This window comes from Sphaeramia orbicularis, chromosome 12 (genome assembly GCF_902148855.1).
Source record: "Sphaeramia orbicularis chromosome 12, fSphaOr1.1, whole genome shotgun sequence".
Taxonomy (NCBI): domain Eukaryota; kingdom Metazoa; phylum Chordata; class Actinopteri; order Kurtiformes; family Apogonidae; genus Sphaeramia; species Sphaeramia orbicularis.
The window spans coordinates 37,606,234-37,625,240 of NC_043968.1; the positions used below are offsets into that span (position 1 = coordinate 37,606,234).

The window sequence follows — 19,007 nt, forward strand, 5'->3', positions numbered from 1 at the left end:
ATGTTTGTCTTGGGTAGTGAAAATTTAAAAATTGCACATGTGCCATTAACCTTTCCATTACAAATCCAAGTGTGTTAACGTGTTTGCATGAGTTTAGTTGGGTGCATGGGGGATGGGACCATTGCAATAATCAAAAATGTTTCTAACAAGGATTTTAAAATGTGAAATATACAGGTGAACAGAACATCAGAGGGGTTAGTTTGCTTGAGGTGATGCTCACTGACACCACCCTGATCTGTGTTTTTAATGAAAGGGCAAATTTTCCCCTCATTATCTCCTGACTGCCCAAAACAGTGGATCTAACACAGCTCAGTGTCACCCCAGAGGGGGGCAGGGGGAAATAGAGCATAAAATATCCTACAATTTTGTTATTTCGCAAACAGTGACACAGACACTGTACACTGACAGAGGTGCAGTTCTGCCTCCCACAACCCTGTCTGCAGTGAAGTGCTGCTCACAATCTGTACTTACGGGGACTCGCCACAGCTCATTGACTTTCACACCAAGTGACTAAACAGGAAATTAACACAGGACAACAATAGATATATTTATGTATATTTTATTAAAACTGTTGCCTGACAGTTTAGAATTGTAGTTTATAGAGGACTCTAACTCTGTAACAGAGTGGCTGTTTACAAACCATCATTAGTAATGTACAATCATGAGGATATGAATATGTGGCAGCTCTTTTTTAAAAGTATTGTTTCATTCCTTCAGTAAATATGTGATTTGGTTACTGGTCCATGATGGGTAGTGCAACATACAGCAATCTAACCAAGAGCAAACAAACCAGAAAATATGTATGTTTATAATCCACAAATGTCCTACTATAAACAGTAATTGTAAACTCTGAATGCCTACATGTCCCGATTTAGTGAAATATGTCATAACATTAATTCTATTGCATTGATCTTACAAAAGATTAAGGCACAATAACGGTAACAAAATCAGTTAATTCAAAATGTTTCCTGTTTTTTTGTGAATTTTCTTAAAAATATAATTAATGAATTCTTTTTCCACAGTATTTACTTAAAGAAAAACATATGCTCATTTCTGTAAGCAGATCTCTTCAAATGTTTTAACACAATTAAAAAAAATAATGGTTTTGATGTAAATTATTTACCGATAAACCCTGACTCCTCAAAAAGTGGCAGCTGGTGCATTTCAAACAATAAATCAACCTCTTCCCACTTCATAAATATTAGCTCTTGGCTTCAATATAAAAAAGTCAATGTTGCTCTTTTTATGTTCATATACACAGTATTACCTATGGGCCACTTCTAATGTGGCTAATTAGGCAAAGACACATTTCAACTGTATTTAAAAAATATCTACATTATCTGTGACAATTCCAGTTTTCACCAGGATGCTGCTTCAAATGTGGCATTTTAAATCTAAAAATAAAATCTCTAAACCAGAGAGATTAACCTAAAGAGCTGAATATCTTTTTTTTTGCAGATGTCTGATTTTCACAGTAAAATCCCACCTTCAATCCATAAACTAATTTTAGTGATATTTTACATGTACGAGTCAATTAAACCTCACCATTATGAACATTTCAAGCTGGCTGCTTAGTGAATTTGATCAATTGCTAAAACAAAATGACATAGTGTGTTTTAATACCAAAAAAGTAGCCAACACCAACATGTTTGAATGAAGATGGACAGCATTATTTGTTTGTTTTGTAGTTAATTCCTTCATACATTGTATTTAAAATGACCCCCAAACTCCAGTCCTCCAAGGATTTCCAAGGGCTTTAAACTGGTCATAACAACTGTACTGTGACACTTCCACACACATGCTTCTGAACTTGACCTTTGACCCACAGCTGTTGGCTCTGACTTCAACCAGCAGTGCTGAGCATCAGTCGCTGCTGGAGACAGAAATAAGTTTGCATAGCCGAAATGCAATCCAGTTCTTAGAGGGAAAAGCCGCCTTATTTCCACATACATTCTGTGGTGTTTCTGTTCAAAGTATACGGTCCATCTGGAGTACTTCCTGAGCTTGTGGCCCTTGACTTGAGATCAGGGGTCGTAAGTTTCTGTTGACTGGCTCCAGAACTTCTCTAAAAAGGTCATTCTTGTTCAAGAATCATCGCCTCTTGGAAGGCTTCGATCCATCTAAATACAAACAGGTTTGACACATTGTTAGATACATTTTCATTAAGCAATTTGTCCAATTAAAGTTGAGGGATTTTCAAACATTTTACCTCTGTGCAGTGGGGATGTCATCAGCTTTAAAGATGTAAAACAGCGTGTTTTTGTGATAGAGTTTAAACTGCAGCTTCTGAGCTGGCCCATTTTTTTCCTCTCGCAGGAAAAAGCCCAGCAAAGGCTGACTCTCCAAAGCTGCAACATCCTGCAGGGAAAAATAATCACTGAACCAAAAGGCAGAATAATACTAGAAAATAATCTTTGGAAAAAAAATGAAGCCACTTCACATTAAAACAGAATAAATACCTCACTGGCGGCGTAAGTATACAGGACTTTATTCTTAATGACAAACCACAGCTTTTTCCACTGCTTCTTGTTGCCTTTTGACCTGTTTAAGTAGCCACTCATGGAGGAGTTCTCTGTGTTGGCAGACACCTAAGAAAAAGGCAAGAGAAACACAAATTATGTAAAGAAAATATTATTTTTTAAAAAGGAAAAGAAATGTAAAAAAAAAAAAACAACCCTGAAAAGTAGTCTTCTAATGCATTCATTAATAAATGTTCATTCATGTTCCTCACCTCTTTTAGTGCAGCAGGGATCTTCTTCTGTTTCCTAGTGAAGGAGAATGCTCCTGATTTGATCGGAGAAACTGATGTAGATGCACAGCGGTCACCTAAGATAAAAGAGTACAGTTAATATAGTGTTTGTACCACACATAAATATTTCATGTTGGCTTGGGTTTTTATGCTGCAATGAATGCCTCGTCACATACTGCTCTCCTGCAACTTGGCAAAGCAGTGGTCACACACACGTGCTGGCTGGTTCTTCAAGTACTCTAGGTAGTACTTATTAGCGGAGCAAGCCTGGCACACGACCTACAGCACACACACAAACATCTCAGTAAGGCAAAGGCTGTTTAGATGTTGTAGTGCTGCAGTGGTGGTCACTTTAGTAGCACAGACCTTGCCACAGGCGCGACAGTGATGCCTCCTCCAGGTAAGGGTGAACTCACAGGTACAGATCATGCACATGGTGGCCCTCAGGTCTGGGATCCAGATTGGAGCCTTTGAACCCAATGGGGCTCCACTGTCCACAACACCCTCAGCCTACAGGGAATTAATTTTGTATGTGTGTCATGAATACAACAATTGTACATGATTTTACAAGACAATTACAAGAGAATTCAAACCAGAAGCCAGGAGCAGAAGCTGTACAAACACTCACAAAGCAGAAAAACAAGTTATAAATCATATAAATAATTCTAAAAATGTATGAAAAACAAGTGTTTGACACCTTGTTGTCCACTTCAGAAATGATACTCATTAACTAAATAAAAATGTAATTTTACCTGTAAGTCAGCTTTCAGGAACTCTATCATAAATGCAGTTGTTTCTCAACATGATAATATTTCTCTATCCTTTGTCTGTTGCATACACTTGTTCCATGCATCTTCTTTATTTTTGCAGTATCTGTCTTGTTATGCCTGTTTGTTTGTCTTGTTGCCTATGTATGTAACTCCTGTTCTGTTGTTGAGTTTATATATTTGGTACAATATCTCCCTGGCTTGTATCTACACTGCATGACACTGAAGTGCAATACTATTTATGATTGTTCGTATGTAGTGGGTGTGAGAAAAGTCTCTGTGCACAGTTTTTTTGTATAAAAGAGTTTGTCAATAATATAGGCATGTCTGATTCCAGTGAATCATTCCCTGTGAGAAACATGGTGTCTAGGTTGACAGACTGACTGTTTTTATCTTGAAGTATGGACTTGAATAATGGACAGAACATTATGATGTTACAGTAAAGTTGCTCTGACCTTTTTGGATAGAAATTGTCATCACCTCACCATTTTAATCTATAATACAAATAAAAGTGTAACATTTTGACATTACTAGTATTTGAATTCTAGAGTTATGGCCAAAATGTATTTGTGAGGTTACAGTGACCATGACCTTTGACCAACAAAATCTACTACATTCATCTGTGAGACCAAGACAATGTCACCTCAGTTCCGCCTCAGTTCCTGAGATCTCGTGCATTGGAAAACATTGTGACTCATAAAAATGTTCACATGAAAAGCAGATTTGTTTTACCTCCTCCTGACTACGACTGGATATGAAAGTTATTTTCTTCTTTGTGTAGTCATCTATGGCCTTGGCGATAGCCTCCAGCCACTCGTCTCTCTCTGTAGCTGAGCTACAAGCACAAGATACACCATAATCCTTAGCAACCAGTGTGACGCTACAGTGAGTCATAACCAAATCAATATCATATTTTAAGGTCATTAGGGTAAAAAATTACATTTCCAAAGAGGTGATACTGACCTGGCAGACAAGATGAAAGAGCGCTCAACACTCTCAATGTTCAGCTCATTCTGATAGGCCTCCTGACTGGGCTTACTCACCTGGAAAATACAGGAGCATTAGAATCTCACCAGGAACATTTGTGCATATTTGCAATGAGTCATCAATTATAGTCAAAGCATGACTGCAAACTCATCTTAGAAACATTAAAAAAAAAACAAAAAAAAACAACAAAAAAACATTGCTATAAATCAAATTAATGAAATAAAGACCATAAGGCCATTCAGAGAAAAAAAACAATCAGACACACTCTTTATAAAAAAAGATTAAATACAATAACTGTCCATTTATAAAACATAAGTAAATAATAAGAATAATAAGTGTGACTCCAACCTTCATTCCAGCCAGAGAGAGGACACTGTTAAGTTTATACTGGCCAGACTGGACCGGAGTGGTGTACATTAGTGCATCATTAAACTGAGGAAACAAAGAAAACATCAAAGTACATATACGTTAAACAAACATAACAAATCAATATGGCCACATTTTGGGAATAAAATCAGTCGAGTGAAAGGTAAAGCATTAGTCTCCTTATTGCTCACCAGGAAGAACATCCGTGGCTGCATGACTTTTCTGGACAGCTTCATGAGCGTACCCTCCTTCAGAAAAACCTGAGAGAGAAATGTTGGTTTTAAATGGACTGAATAAAGTCCTATGAGGAGAATATATCAGATGGATTTATAATCAAAGGAGTGTGACTTACCCTTCCAGGCTGAACAATCTCATGGTGACCATTAAGACTGTACTGAATCTGCATCAACTTCTGAAAGTTGTCCTAAAATAAATTACAGTTGAGAGTTGACATGAAAGCCGAAGTAGATCATGACACCTTAAATCTTAAAATGGAATCATTTCTAATTTCTTACCCCTTGTTTCATAATATCATTAGCATGGTTGGCCACTTCTTTCACTATACTGAGGGCAGCTGGATTAAGAGTTAAAATGAAACATAAATTACCACAGTAGACATTATCGCAGATCTAAATTAAAGTATCATATTTATCTGCACTGGTTTGTTTATCATGATTTTCATCAAACCTTGTGTGTCTTTATAATCCTCAGAGTCCTCTGGGAGGTTCTTCAAATAATCTGGAGCACAAAGTGCAAAACGACATTTCAGTTTATTCTCCTAATGATCATCTAACATTGTTATTTACATGTTATTTACAGTGGTTGTCCACTGGATGTCAGTATAGTACCAACACCTGACAAGCCAAAACAGTCTGCTTCCTTCAAGTTTGCGTTCACGTGCTGCCAATAAAAGAGCGGCATGATTCAATAAACCCTTGCTGTACAGAGAGCAAAGGCTGCTGTAACAAACCAAAATGAAGGCTGAATGTGTGTCAGTGTTTGTACCTGTGAGCAGAAGCTGGTATTGAGGGATTCTCTGCACTGGTTTCAGCAGATAGTGTTTCAGAGCCAGACTTGCACATCTTGGACTCATCTGAATCAAAGCAAACAAAAAATGTGTTCCAAGACTGCTGTAAATACAGAGACACTGAAACCTAAAAATATTATGGTATCTGGACTCTTGACAGGCTCTCTTGATACAAATAAATTCATAGTAATACCGTCTGCCATGAAATTAAGAATGTAACAGCGTTAATGCTGCAATCTTCAAGGTTTTAAAGGCCTAAAAATAGCACACTTGTATAACAGAAAATATGAAATAAAACAGTTTTCTGATAAAACTAAACTAAATCCTAGATTACAGCAGTCCTCATTCCCTTGTGTGTATAAAGATGAAACGAAAATGTGCTAGAAATGCAGCTTTACCTCAAACTCTCGAACAACAGCCGCAAATGCTGGGTTTTTCCTGCACTGTTCATCCAACAGAGCCACATTGTTGTCAAACTGACGGATATAGGTGGAGTACATCTTTAGGTAAGGACCCTTCTGGACAAAGATGTTGGACAGTCTCTGGTGATCGCTCCTACAACCGGACAGACATTTACAGTTCCTTACAGTGACACAGATGCATTAAGAAATCTGTTTATTCAGTTATGAACAGCACCTGGAGCCCATCAAAGTACTGTATTAGCAAAGCAGTACAATGTATCTTCCTGCTGAAAGTACTAGAACTCATACATTTAAATTATTATAAGTTATTTTAAAAGTTTGTTATTTTACTCCGCTACCATTCTTAGCAGTTGAGCTTACTGTAGATACAGCTCAGTAGCTAACATTTAATTATATAATAAAAATTTGTTTTTACTATTTATTTACGACTATTTATATTTTTCTATTATTTATATGTCATTTATCAGGAATAGAAACTTTTCCCACTGCACAAAACTATGCATTTAAAATAAAATTACTTAAGGTCAATGTTGAAATGCTCCACAAAATCTAACATCTGACTTTTACAGCAGATAGTTTAGATAACTGCTATACTTCTTTTTTTACAGCCGCACAAATGATTCACATGATGCATAAATCTAGGAATTTGTTTATAACATGATCACTGACCACCTGACTGTCTGTAATGCCATTCCTGTTGCCTTGTTACCACACCTCAGCAATTAAATGTCACATAACTAAATGATTCCCACCACAGTAAGAGAATATAAGGTACTGTTTGTTTAAAGAAAACAAAAAAAAGCACAGTATTTGAGTACCAGTGTGCAACTCTCTCCTCCAGCTCTCTAAGCAGGTCTCTGTTCAGCTGATACAGTTGTGGCAGGTAATACAGGATTTGGGTGAGGATACGCTCATCTACCACTGGTTTCCCATTCTGGCGGGTTGCCTTGGCAACAGCATCCCGAAAGTCCTGTAGAGAAACTGAGGATTAATTCTGATGACGTCTTGTATGCACACAGCTGCGCTGGGTGGAGGGGATGCATGACAACAAACTGTAATATGACTGAACAGGAACACCTGGTTAGCACCTCGTAAAGTGACCCCTCCTCCACCCTTCCCCCACTCCTCTGTGTGTATTTCACTACACGCAGCTGAGTCAGCACTAATGACTCAATCCAGCGTGCCAACACATACATCCACCTGGAAGGAAGCAGGGAGGCCACGCAGGATCCCAACGTCCCAGTTAACTTAGAGTCTCACTTTCATACAGATAATTACAGCCGCTGCTCTCATTTATTTTAAGATCACATTAAGTGTACATCAGAGAGGATCCAGCTATTAGCAGTTAGATAACGAAAAAATTTGTTCAATTAATTAATAAAAAGTAAAAATAGAAGGAAGGAACAATTGCGCTTTAGTTTGGTGAGTTGCTATTGGACAAACATATTCTGATTTATTAAATGTAATCCACTTTCATACTAGTCAATTCACCAGTACAGCTGTGTTCTTATTAGTGGTTAAAATATACTGAATTATTAGGCCCCCTAAAATTTGAGGGTGTTGGAGATTAACAATCTTTGACTTTATTAGAAACTGTTGAACTATACTTTTTAACTTCTGAGTCAAAGTCAGAGTAATAAATACCTCCATAAATAAGGAAATAAATCTAGTGGGGACTGATGGTTTATTTTTGAGCTATTCCCCTTTTAAGTCAATAATTCCAGGTATGAGGCCTAATATTACCCATCAGTCAGTACTGGAACCAAGTTCTGCCAATACCTGTGGTTTGTTTAAAAAAAAAAAAAAAAACACCTACTGATATCTATTAATCTTTCATCCCCAGTACTTAAAACAAAAAAACATAAATAAAATTTTGTCAATTCTGGTTCAAGTGACCACAGCCAAACATCATAATATTTAGAGTTTTACGCATAAGAGTCAACAATAACATTAAATTAACCTAGCATTAAATTTAAAAATGAAAAAACTAATGTGATGTTGGCTGGATGGCTTACCCCAGGAATGTGCAGACACATACACCACCAACCCACACACCCACCTGCACACATACATGTTCATACACAAACACTTCAAGCACACACTGGATTATCTAAGGCATGTGTGTGTCTGGAGGTCATCTCCGTGGCCCGAGGAAGCAGCTGCGGCATGGCCAGGCCGTCCACAGAAAGACAAGAATGCTATCTGACCTCTTTTCTTGTATGCAGCGCCATGCCTTGCTGTCCCCCAACAGCCACAGGCCAACACTTTCTACTAATCCTGCAGTGGTTTCACTAAAGACAAGTCTGAGGCTAACAGACAGGTGGACACTTGACCCTCACTGTGGGTTGTCTGAACCTTCTCACCTGGGATTTCCCTGAGTGCTGTCCTTCACATATTTGTAAACAAAGTCAGAGCTTTCCTGACAATTGATCTATCACAAAGAGAAACAGCTCAGAAACATTCCCTAATGTACTGATACCTTTAAAGACACTAGATTTTTTTCTGCCAAATTAAACTCACAGTAGTTGTTTCTGCCACTAGGCGCATGCTACTCAAAACAATAACCAAAAAAAATGACATAGTTTGACAGTATAGATTGTTATTATGAGAGCTGATACTTTCACCACCATTGCCAGTGAAAATCTATTAAACATGACTAATAAAAAAATTTGTAACAATACCTATAGTCGCATATATTCAAGTTATGTCATTTCATTCCAATAAAAAGTCACCAAGAAATGTTAACAAATGCATATTAAAAGCTAACTCAACATTAGATTAGCTGACATTGGTAAATTAAATATTAAGATATTAAAATGCTAGGCTACTGGTTACACATCCTGGGAGATAAATATATCAGGGATAATAAGCTTTATACCTGATTGTGTGATAAAAAATTATGCAATGTAAAAGAAATGCAGCTGTGTTGTTAAGTAAAGTTCTATGACATTCTATGATTGACACTAATCATCCTGAGGTTTTATCTGGTGTTCGTGTTATTTCCCATTAACAGGGATGTAACACCACTGACAGATGGTCAAAGTAAATGGGCTGGTACATGGAATAAAATTTGAGATTTCTCTGATTACATACCTACACAAGTCAACAAAATCTATCCAGGCCAAGCTGTTTTTATATATTTCAATGTGGAAATGGTGAGTATTATTCCTTTAAAGTGCTCACAGAGTTGTGTATGTGTCATTTTTGGCATTACTGTGACATTTTAATGGATTTGAGAACAATTAGAGGTCAAACAGCAGGATAATGAATGGTATGACACCTAAAAAAGATTTTTCACAAAAAATCTTTTAAGAAAGCTCTCTTATTTTACACACATTGTACTGTTGTTTTTTCCCTACATTACCAAATAATAGCATGAATTTTCAGGCATATTGAGTGTATTGTATGTTAACAGTATTTCTGGCCCCTGAATTTGCTCAAACTGCACGGCTCCTCACAACAAGCCTTAACAGAAATGCTTATAGTCTCTCTTGTAAGATCTCTCACACTTACATGCACACACCTGTCAATGCGCCCAGTGATGGAACTGATCAAAGCGTTGCCTGCCCAGTTATGGCCATGTGTGCTAACCTTCCCGCATAAATAATAAAAAATCCTCCAACACAGCAACTTAAAAATCCCCAGTTCTGGACTAACTGTATTATTTACCACTGTGAAGACACATCAGCAGAAACAATGAAAGGCAAGAGTTCATTAATTCATACTTTGATCACCATTCAAAACAATCATGGTGTCAGTGTGGGTGATAGAAAATATACAATATATTAGGCACTCTAAACACTATACACCACAGCTCCTTTTTGTCTAGCTGCAAAAACGACACTCGTAAAAATGTTCCTGAATTAAAAGTCTTGAATAAATAAGAAACTTACAATGTGAAGAAGCTTTAGGACATCCACAAACCTAGTAAAAAATACAAAACCACAACTTAGTTCAGTAAATATGGCTATTTAATACAGATGCTACAAATAAAAGGATGTTATGTGTTCCTGGTTCATTATTAAACCACTCACACTTTCTCTGAGCTCATGATCTCCTGGGCAATGTGCACCACCTTCTTCCTCTTCATCTCATCCTCTTGCTGAAAGACCAGAAACACAAACAGTCAGGCAATGCTAATAAAGAGATGCTAACTTTTACAGCCTTACCAAAATTGTTCACCCACAGTCTCACTACAAATCACCATGATCCCTGGACACTGCTTCACTGTGGAAAACCATTGGAATGGTGTTGTTCAGTCTTCTAAACTACAGCTCACTCAGGCCTGAAAGTAGAGCAGCGACCTTTCACTCTGCTCCCTCTGTCTTCTCTCCCAGTCTCTTTCTGATGGTGTGTGTTGTTGAATGGTAATGGGGCGGTCTCTCACTGACTTAATTTGGACAGCAGCCTTGGTCACTGCTTGACTGAAATGCCCTACTGGTCCTATCAGAGCCTGTATTTGTGATATCATGGAGTTCTGAGGGGCATCAGACACAGGTGCTGACAGTATCATAGACGGGGTCATACAGGACAAAGGAAAAAAGCTCTTTCAGTCATTGAGAGAGCTATTCCTGAACCTGCAACCCTTCCGTGTTTGCTCACCATCCCCCTTTCAACACACACAAACCCACACACCCACTTTAGCGGGGCTGCTGGAGGTGACACACACACTTAACAGCAAACACACACAAAGTCTCCTGCAGGCGGAGTGTTAGTATAGTCACCAACAGTGGAGTGAGTCACTATAACTCTATCACCATTAACAAACAAAGATGAATTAAGTGACAACTACTTTTTTTTTAAATAACTGATCAGTTTTTAAGCAGGGTTTTCATTAGTTTCAACCACTAAAATTTAGTAATTTTTATGAATCTTGGCAAATAAATTTATGTTAGCCCAAAAACAACATCATGATATACTGGATAGGTATTCTTTGATAAATTCAGATCATTCCATATACTTTACAGCAGTAGTAATTACCTTTCTGATTTTTCTTCATTTGTAGTGTGATCCCCGAATTGCATTTTTACACTGCCCCCCGAAGTGGAGGCAAGGAGTATTGTTTTTGGTTCAGTTTGTTTGTTAACACTTTAGCAGCAAAATTACTGGTTCAATTCATACCAAATCAAGTTTATAGATTTCCAGTGACCCAGAATAGATGTCATTACACTTTGGGAAAGGTACGTCAAAGCTCAATTTTTTTATGATTTTGAAAAAAAAAAAATTCCCATTTACTTATAATGGGTGAAGTACGTGCAAGGGGTGGGGTTTGTTGTGCCTGGCATCACTTGTTGGGATTTTTTCTGGAAAGTATTTAAGACAGTATTAGCTGTTTACTAGTTTATAATAACTGACCTGTCCTCACATTTTACAGAGAAATTACCTGTCGATCTGCTTCATCCAGATGCTCCTTGCTGGAGGTGGAGCTGTTGTCCTCTTCATCTGAGCTGTGGATTTCCTCCTCAGAGTGGACATCCTGCCTTAGCCAACCACTGCTCGCCAACACCGCAAGCCCACGCATTCAACACAACATCCACAAACAGAGAGAGCGTCAGATGGGAAAGATTAAACTCAGACCATGGCCGAGTGGATTTAGACTTGTTTAAATGTGTGAATCAGAAGGAGGGAAGGGCTAAATAACATTGTGTGTGTTCATAAAAACCCTCCCTGGATAAATAAAGATAAAGTTCTCATATAGGCCTGGGTTTTGTGCAAGAAGGAGATTGATCAATTAAACAAACAATAACATGCTTTTGGTGTTTGGGTGAAGACTTTTATCTGTTGAAATGGATTACAATGTTGGCAATAATGTGAATTAGTCTCTATCTTTAAACTTGATTCATTAGATTTGGAGATGGCAAATGTTATTGCTAGTATTGTTAGTCTTATTGTTAGATTTCATCTCATCCATATTGCCCGGTCCTATCCTTTATATGCTTCAGAGGGGCCTCTTTGTTGACTACTGCCAGACATTACAAACCCATATTTCTCCATGCTGTGTCTCTATCGCCCCTGCTGTTGGCAGCAAGACAGCATGCTGGCTCGACTCATTGCTACCCACAAACAGTGCAGTCTGCCAGGTTAGTACAAGCAGCAACATGTGTTTGTGTGTCACTAATGTTTTGATCTGGTTCGCATAGTGTTTCTCTAGAATGCATCTGTCTGATTTCAGAGAATTCAAAAGAGAAATATTTAAGTGTCTTGATTTTCCTCTTCAGGCCTCTAGTCCTCTCTCTGTGTCATGAGTCTACCACATTCAAGCTTTTCCTCTGGCAAAGATGGGAAAGACAGTGGGACTCCAAAACCCCCTCATTTCCTTTCATTGGCAACAGTCCACTCTTCACTTCCGTGTTGTTCTTATGTGCCACTCTTCAGTTTCTTTTACCTAAATTTCAATTCACACTCAGTCTTCCTCCCTTTTCTCATCTCCTTTCTCTCTGGTAGAGCATTCCAGCGTACTGGGTCAGGCACAGAGCTCCACTTGTTTACAGCCTGAGGCTACTTACATAAACTTAACAGGCTCAGATGCCTGGGAAACACTACAGATACACTCCAACCACTTTGCATACCAGACTGAATTAAGAAACAGACTACATCTTAATTGTTTTAATTTCACATTACTGAGTATCATCAAGTGGTCACACCGGTAATAGTATTAAATTCACAATCTTTACTTTAAATTTGAACTTAATCGGTCAATTGATAATGATCACCAATTCTGACAATGCTAATTGCTTTCCTGAAAAATGAATAAATAACCAACAAATATTTAAAAATGGTGACAAAAATGTAGTCAAATCAAAGCTCTTCAAAATATTGTTTAGAACTTGAAGTTGCAAAGTAAAAAGATTATTCACTGACTTTCATACAGAGCTAATACTTACATCCAAGTTTGACTTTTGCTTGAAATAGTTACTAATAACTAATTAAATAATCTGTTAATTACAGAAGCTCTGGAGTCTTTTATGTCATTTTACTCAATATTTTTATCAAATCAATGTTTCAGTGTAGTGAGCAGAGTTGCATGTAGACCTTCTGGCAAATATGAAATAAAAAGACTATTCATCAGCTCTGTGTGTACAGAAGTCACTTCATGTTTTCTCACAAAGACTTACAGAGGAGATAAATAAAGTGATGAGGTTAGGAAGAGGCTAAACACAGCGCAAGAGTGGGCAGTGTGAGGAGGAGGAGGCTGGTGGTTGCTGGAGGTTTATTTTCCCTGTTCTAGAGAGCTGTGTGGCGTTTCTGCGATTCTCAGACATTTCCTGCCCTGGCCACTGAAAATAACCCACAGGAAAACAGGCCGACCTGCTGCACATCAATGCACTATTCAAAGTCAATGTCACTGGCTTGGAGTCCAACTTTCACAAACCAACAACATCACCTGTGCAACCTGTTGCACATGATGCTTTGACAGCTTTCTCTGTTTTTCCTTTACCTTGAAAACTGGCTTGATAAAAACACAACATTTTGGACATGTTACTGCTTTATTGCATTTAGGGAGGTCAGATGGCTTTATAAACAGCACATGTTATTGCTATAACACCTTCAAAACAGTGTTGAGGGGATAATTGATTACATGAAATGGTGTTAAGTAATTGATTTACTAAAGAAATATATCAGTAATCAGTTCTAGGTACATTTGTAAGAAGTCCACATGTAAAAAATAACTGTTTTTAATAAAAATTGTGTTGATAATAAGTACCAAGTATTTTGTTAGGTTTACACTGCCTGTTTTCAGTTGTTGTTTTTAGGAGTGCAGCTTTCTTGCCCCATTTAAATTTTTTGTTAACCAAAAAGTAATCAAATGCATTGTTATATTATCCGTAAATTCATATATATTAGGTTTCATCTCTCTCCATTTATTTCATGTCATCTCTCTACTATAATCTCTTTAATGAAGACTAAGTTATTCATTCCAAAACAACATATTCATTGCAGCAGGTGCAGATATTCTGGAAAATGCACTGTACCTCTCATAGTCAGAGTCCTGGCATCTCTGATAGGGATCCTGCACCTCATAGATGTCAGAATCAGGATCATGTGGCCAGCCCAGCCTTGCACTGTGAAACGGTAGGTTCATGTACTCAGGGATCTCCTCGTAGAGGGGAACATTCTCATACTCTGCTGAACCTTCTCCAACTTCTCCACTAATATCAGTCTCCCCTATGCAGCTACTGGGCCGCTCCAGGCTTCTCTCTCCCCGGTTTGATTCCACACTGGTACAATCCAGAGACTGCCCTCCCTTGGCCAACAGCTTTGGCAGCATCTTGACAGACAGCCTGAGCTCCAGCAGCTTCCGGAAAGACAGACTCCTCTTTTGAGAGTCGACTCGGGTTGCCAGGTCAGCGGCAGAGAAGGACTGCGCCCTCTGCTTGCCCCCAAGTGCTGGGACACGGCTTTTTGATGGCACGCTGCTCCTTGTGGGCATCTGCCGGCTAAAGAAGGTTACACAGGGTCGGGTAAAGCGCCAGGATGTTTTCTCCTGAGGCGGAGCAGGCAGCTCTCTCATGGGGGTGTTAGCATGTGGAGGTGCAGGAGGGCAAACTGAAGGTGGGGGGGGTGCTGGCAGGCTGTGTCGCTGAGGTTTTCTTGGTGGTGCCCTTGGTGACTGCTGATCATCTGCTGAAAAGGCCTTCCTTGTGCCAACCAAAGGTGGGTGGCAGTTGAGTTTGATTTGCTTGGGGAGGCTGTGAGCAATTGGGTACCGAGCAAAATCGCCATACCCATCTTCTTCTTCCTGCACTGCTTGATGCTCCTCCCCCTCTTTTTTGTGGCTCATGGGTTCTGGTTGTGAGAGCAGGTCTAAAGAGTGGGAGGTGTTTCTATTAAGTTTTAAGGGTGTTTGAACTGCCCTATGGAGGCTAGGTGACAGGGAGGTCTGTCGAGGAGGGGGAACGGGAGCAACGGACCCATCATCTTCCAGAAACAAGTCTTTTTCTAGTAGAAGGTTTTCACTTACATCCCGTTCCAGCTCCTCGGCCTCTGAACTGAGACACAGACCAGCTAAACTCAGTTTCCCCTCAGCCTCGAGCACTTCTTGTTGTTCCCCTGCTACCTGATCCTGAACACTGCCTTCCATGCCATCCTGTCTCACAAGGGCTGGCTTCTTAAATTTACGTGGGTGAGGGACTGGGAGAGGCTTACTGGGCGGAGCAGGGACCTCCAGGTCTGGGTTTAACCTGGTAGGACATGCTCCACTGACAGGCTCACTGTTGTCTATTTGAGAAGATTCAGAAGCACCTGCAGGCTCATAAAGAGTGACAGTTGGGGAGACAATGATGCTGCCTGCAACATCACAGACTGAATGTGAGTCTGTTAAATCTGTGTGTGGGCTCTCGGTGTGTGGATCAATCTTTGCAGGCTCAGGACCAGCACATGCCTGACTTGAAGGGCTTTCCTGAGTGCTTAAAGTCTCTGATGCCCTCTCCTTTTGCTCTTCAGTCCTCTGTGCCGCTTTACTCACAAAACCCCTCTCCAAGTGTCTCTGCCTTTGAGGTTTGTCCCTGGGTTTTTTGTTAATCCCTCTTCCTTCGTCCTTTTCTCCAGCTACTCCTTCTCCCAGCTTTTCTGCTAAGCCTTGTAGCCTTGTCCCTGTGAAACCACATCCCTCTGCAGAAATCCCATTGTGTGGCAGATCTTTGTGCAAATCATTCCCAATATCACTTGCATTTCCATTTTCCAGATGCTGGCACTGAGAACAGTCCTGAAGTCCACATGAGCAAGTGGGAATAATGTAGTCCAATTCATGTTTGCTTGTCTCACATAAAAACCCATTTTTAGAGTTGAGAAGTGAGAGGCTATCTTCTACAGCCTCCTGTTGATCCTGAGATGGGATAAGGGGTCCACTGGCTTTGGGTGGCAGGGGGGAAACAGAGGGAGAGGAGGCAGTAGATTTGGGAATGCATGGTTTGGGGGCAACAGCTGGTTTGGTTCTCTTGAGAGTAGCTGGGGATGGTTGGGAGACAACAGTGGATTGAGGAAGAAGACCAGGTTTGGGAGCAATGGGTGGGGGAGAGGGCTTGGTAGTGGCAGGGAGTTTAGGTTTGGGAGCTAATGGAGGCTTCTTCACACCTGTATATTAAGAGAAAGGAGGACAAGATTATTTAAACAGACAAAATTATTCACATCTCTGGCTTTTCAAATGTATGCAGCAGCACTGGCAGAACACATGAAATCATACTTAATCCTTGGCTCGTCTAATATAGACAGCTGCAAGCTGCAGTTAGGCTAGGGTCAAAGGTTCCTTCTAGGGGTCAGAGGGGAAGAAAAAGGGGTTGTACTAATGTGCAAAATGAATTCAAGGATCAGAAATAAGTTAAAGTTACTGAAACTCAAAAAAAGAAATCCCTGTTCATATTACTTTGTTTAAATATTATGATTTACTACAAAGTAATTAATTCATAGTGGAGGGATGGCTGAGTGTACATCACATACATTGCTGCATGACTGTTCAGTGCATTTTTAGAGGGCTATGCATGATTTACATGTTAACAGAACAGACAATACAGATAAGGGATTCATTTATGTGTTCTAAAAATACTAAACATTTGTTTCTTCCTACCCTATATTTCACATCTTTTGTCAGTTTGCAAGCATGCATCTTTTTGAGGTTTTTTTGTTTTGTCTTTTTTAAATCTATGTAAATAAGAAGTGATATTAGTGGTGTATGTGTCTCTGCTGTACGGATATCAAAAGCTGTACAAAAATTTAACAAACCAAACATACATAAATGTGGTAAATACACTATTACCCATAAAGATGGATTAAATTTTTTTTACCTCTTCTCATGAAATGATTGTGACAATGTGATTTATTCTTGATAGACAATGTAACTGGGGCTCAGTGTGTAATCACTGCACCTGTTCAAAGATGATTACTGATGCGTAGAAACAGGAATAAAAAGAGGAATGTGTCTGAAAACAAAATTTTTCCAACTTTATGGGAAACTGTGTATTTGTAATATAATTCCAGTTTATACAAACTGCATTATTGCATATGCAGTTCAGTGTGGATTTGCCTGGAGTTGGTTTTCATCTACATAGAAAACACACATTGAGAACTTTGTAATACCACAGGCCTACATATGAAGGTGATAAATATATTGGAAGTAAATATAGCCTACGTGAAAACATATTTTAATACTTGTCGCTGAAAAATACAAAAACCTAGCGGGAAATATGTAGAGATTCATGGCAGTGTATTTAAACTGAAATGAGTATGAACTTTTGTATGGTAAGTCTCCAGCCACAGTGAATTAAAGGTAAACAAAAAAGAGGCTGTACATTAATAAAACGCTGTGATTTAAGATTGTAGGCCATATTTTCCGCTGTACTGCCTGAAAGCCTTGGCTGGCCGACACCACGAGAAGTGGAGTCATCAAGCGGATGTCTCCGAAAAGGCGAACAACCCAAACCCACCTCTGCCTCTGCTTTAGCGGAGGAGTCCCGCAACAAACCGGGCTCAAAAAATCTAAAAGTCAAACGGACTGAACACATGTATAACAACAATGTTACACACAACTACAGAAGGGTTTTACGAATAAACGAGCGCCACACTTCAATTACACAATACTGTAAATAGTGACAATAATTATTCATCCAAACGTCTCCAGATTTGAGATGGAGACACTGTATTAAACTTTTACTTACTAATACGTAACAAACCGAAAAATCCAAAGCATGCAAGAAAAAGACCCAAACGGTTGATCAAAGAATAAGCTCAACAATAACTAAAAAGTTACCTTAACTCCTGATAGTTACATTTGGCCTAAACTTTTCTGTGTAAAGACAGCGTCAGGTAGCACTAGTGGCTGACCGTGGAAAACAACAATCCGAAAACCACGGCACACAACCAAACAGTTAGAGCTAAGGACATGCCTGTTGACTTGATTTGAAGTGTTTTATATAAGATGTTGAAGTTGCAGCTTATTGTGGCCTTAGACTTGCTGCATCAACAGCAGGGCAGATGTTTTAAGACAAAGGACTGAACCCTCTTCAGCTGCAACACAGGCTGTAATAACAAACGGAAAGGGAAATTTTAATTGTTGGATACCATGGGTGTATTTAGAAGGCACTCAAATTGAGTTCGAGTCCGACCACTTTTATATCTTAAGCTGTTATTAAGAAAACTGTAATTAACTGCGGCTGCGTCAAAGAAGAGTGGACATTACCGTCCGTTAGTTACAACGTTCACATTAGATAGTTGTCCACTTTATGTGAACAAAATAACAACTATATCTGGATTCGGTTTTAGCCTACCAAATTATGCGCTTGCACAGCAGAATTGTGCTAAGTTAAGTTAGCTCCCCCACGAAACAAACCTGTGCTCATGACTCCTGACTTGCTCCTTTCTCCATGAGTAAATTTACTTTCAATGGAATTGCGTGAAAGGCTGCGTTTTTTCCGCCTTCGACACCATTGTCAGCACGAAAAGAGCTTCGAGAAGGAGATATGTAGATCCATAGCTGTTGTTCCTTATCCCGCCAGCGGATGCACGAATAAAGTCTTTACGCCTGTTAGTTTTTCCATTTTTCCCGAACTTTTCGGCCACGGTGCTTTTCCAAACCGTGTCTAGTAAGATACAGCAAGGCAAGGCATTTCCGGCCTGGACTTTCAAAATAAATGTCAACATAGTTTTTAAAGTTTTTTTCTACATATTTGCTGCAAAATGTCCCATAGTTTGTGTCT

The 19,007-nt window shown here is 39.2% G+C and overlaps 1 protein-coding gene across 1 annotated transcript; it reads right to left on the minus strand.

The window, feature by feature from the left end:
- Positions 1 to 543: 543 nt before the first annotated feature.
- Positions 544 to 18,883, minus strand: fgd6 (FYVE, RhoGEF and PH domain containing 6). Its single transcript, XM_030150209.1, has 21 exons — positions 18,641 to 18,883; positions 14,292 to 16,392; positions 11,702 to 11,810; positions 10,353 to 10,420; positions 10,212 to 10,242; positions 7,137 to 7,288; positions 6,295 to 6,451; positions 5,875 to 5,962; positions 5,557 to 5,607; positions 5,385 to 5,443; positions 5,222 to 5,293; positions 5,061 to 5,129; positions 4,852 to 4,935; positions 4,480 to 4,559; positions 4,249 to 4,351; positions 3,116 to 3,259; positions 2,926 to 3,028; positions 2,732 to 2,826; positions 2,460 to 2,588; positions 2,210 to 2,358; positions 544 to 2,120 (listed from the first exon to the last, which is right to left on the minus strand). The coding sequence occupies exons 1-21, from the start codon at positions 18,648 to 18,650 to the stop codon at positions 2,075 to 2,077; spliced, it is 3,900 nt and encodes a 1,299-aa protein (XP_030006069.1). The 5' UTR covers positions 18,651 to 18,883; the 3' UTR covers positions 544 to 2,074.
- Between the last annotated feature and the right edge of the window lie 124 nt (positions 18,884 to 19,007).

What these genes read in the sequence shown, in the direction of transcription:
- fgd6 (XM_030150209.1), bottom strand. An exon ending in GAGGAGAGAGTTGCACACTG is followed by an intron (nt 6,452 to 7,136) that starts GTACTCAAATAC and finishes GTCCGGTTGTAG; the next exon opens with GAGCGATCACCAGAGACTGT. An exon ending in TCCCTGCTGCACTAAAAGAG is followed by an intron (nt 2,589 to 2,731) that starts GTGAGGAACATG and finishes CCTTTTTCTTAG; the next exon opens with GTGTCTGCCAACACAGAGAA.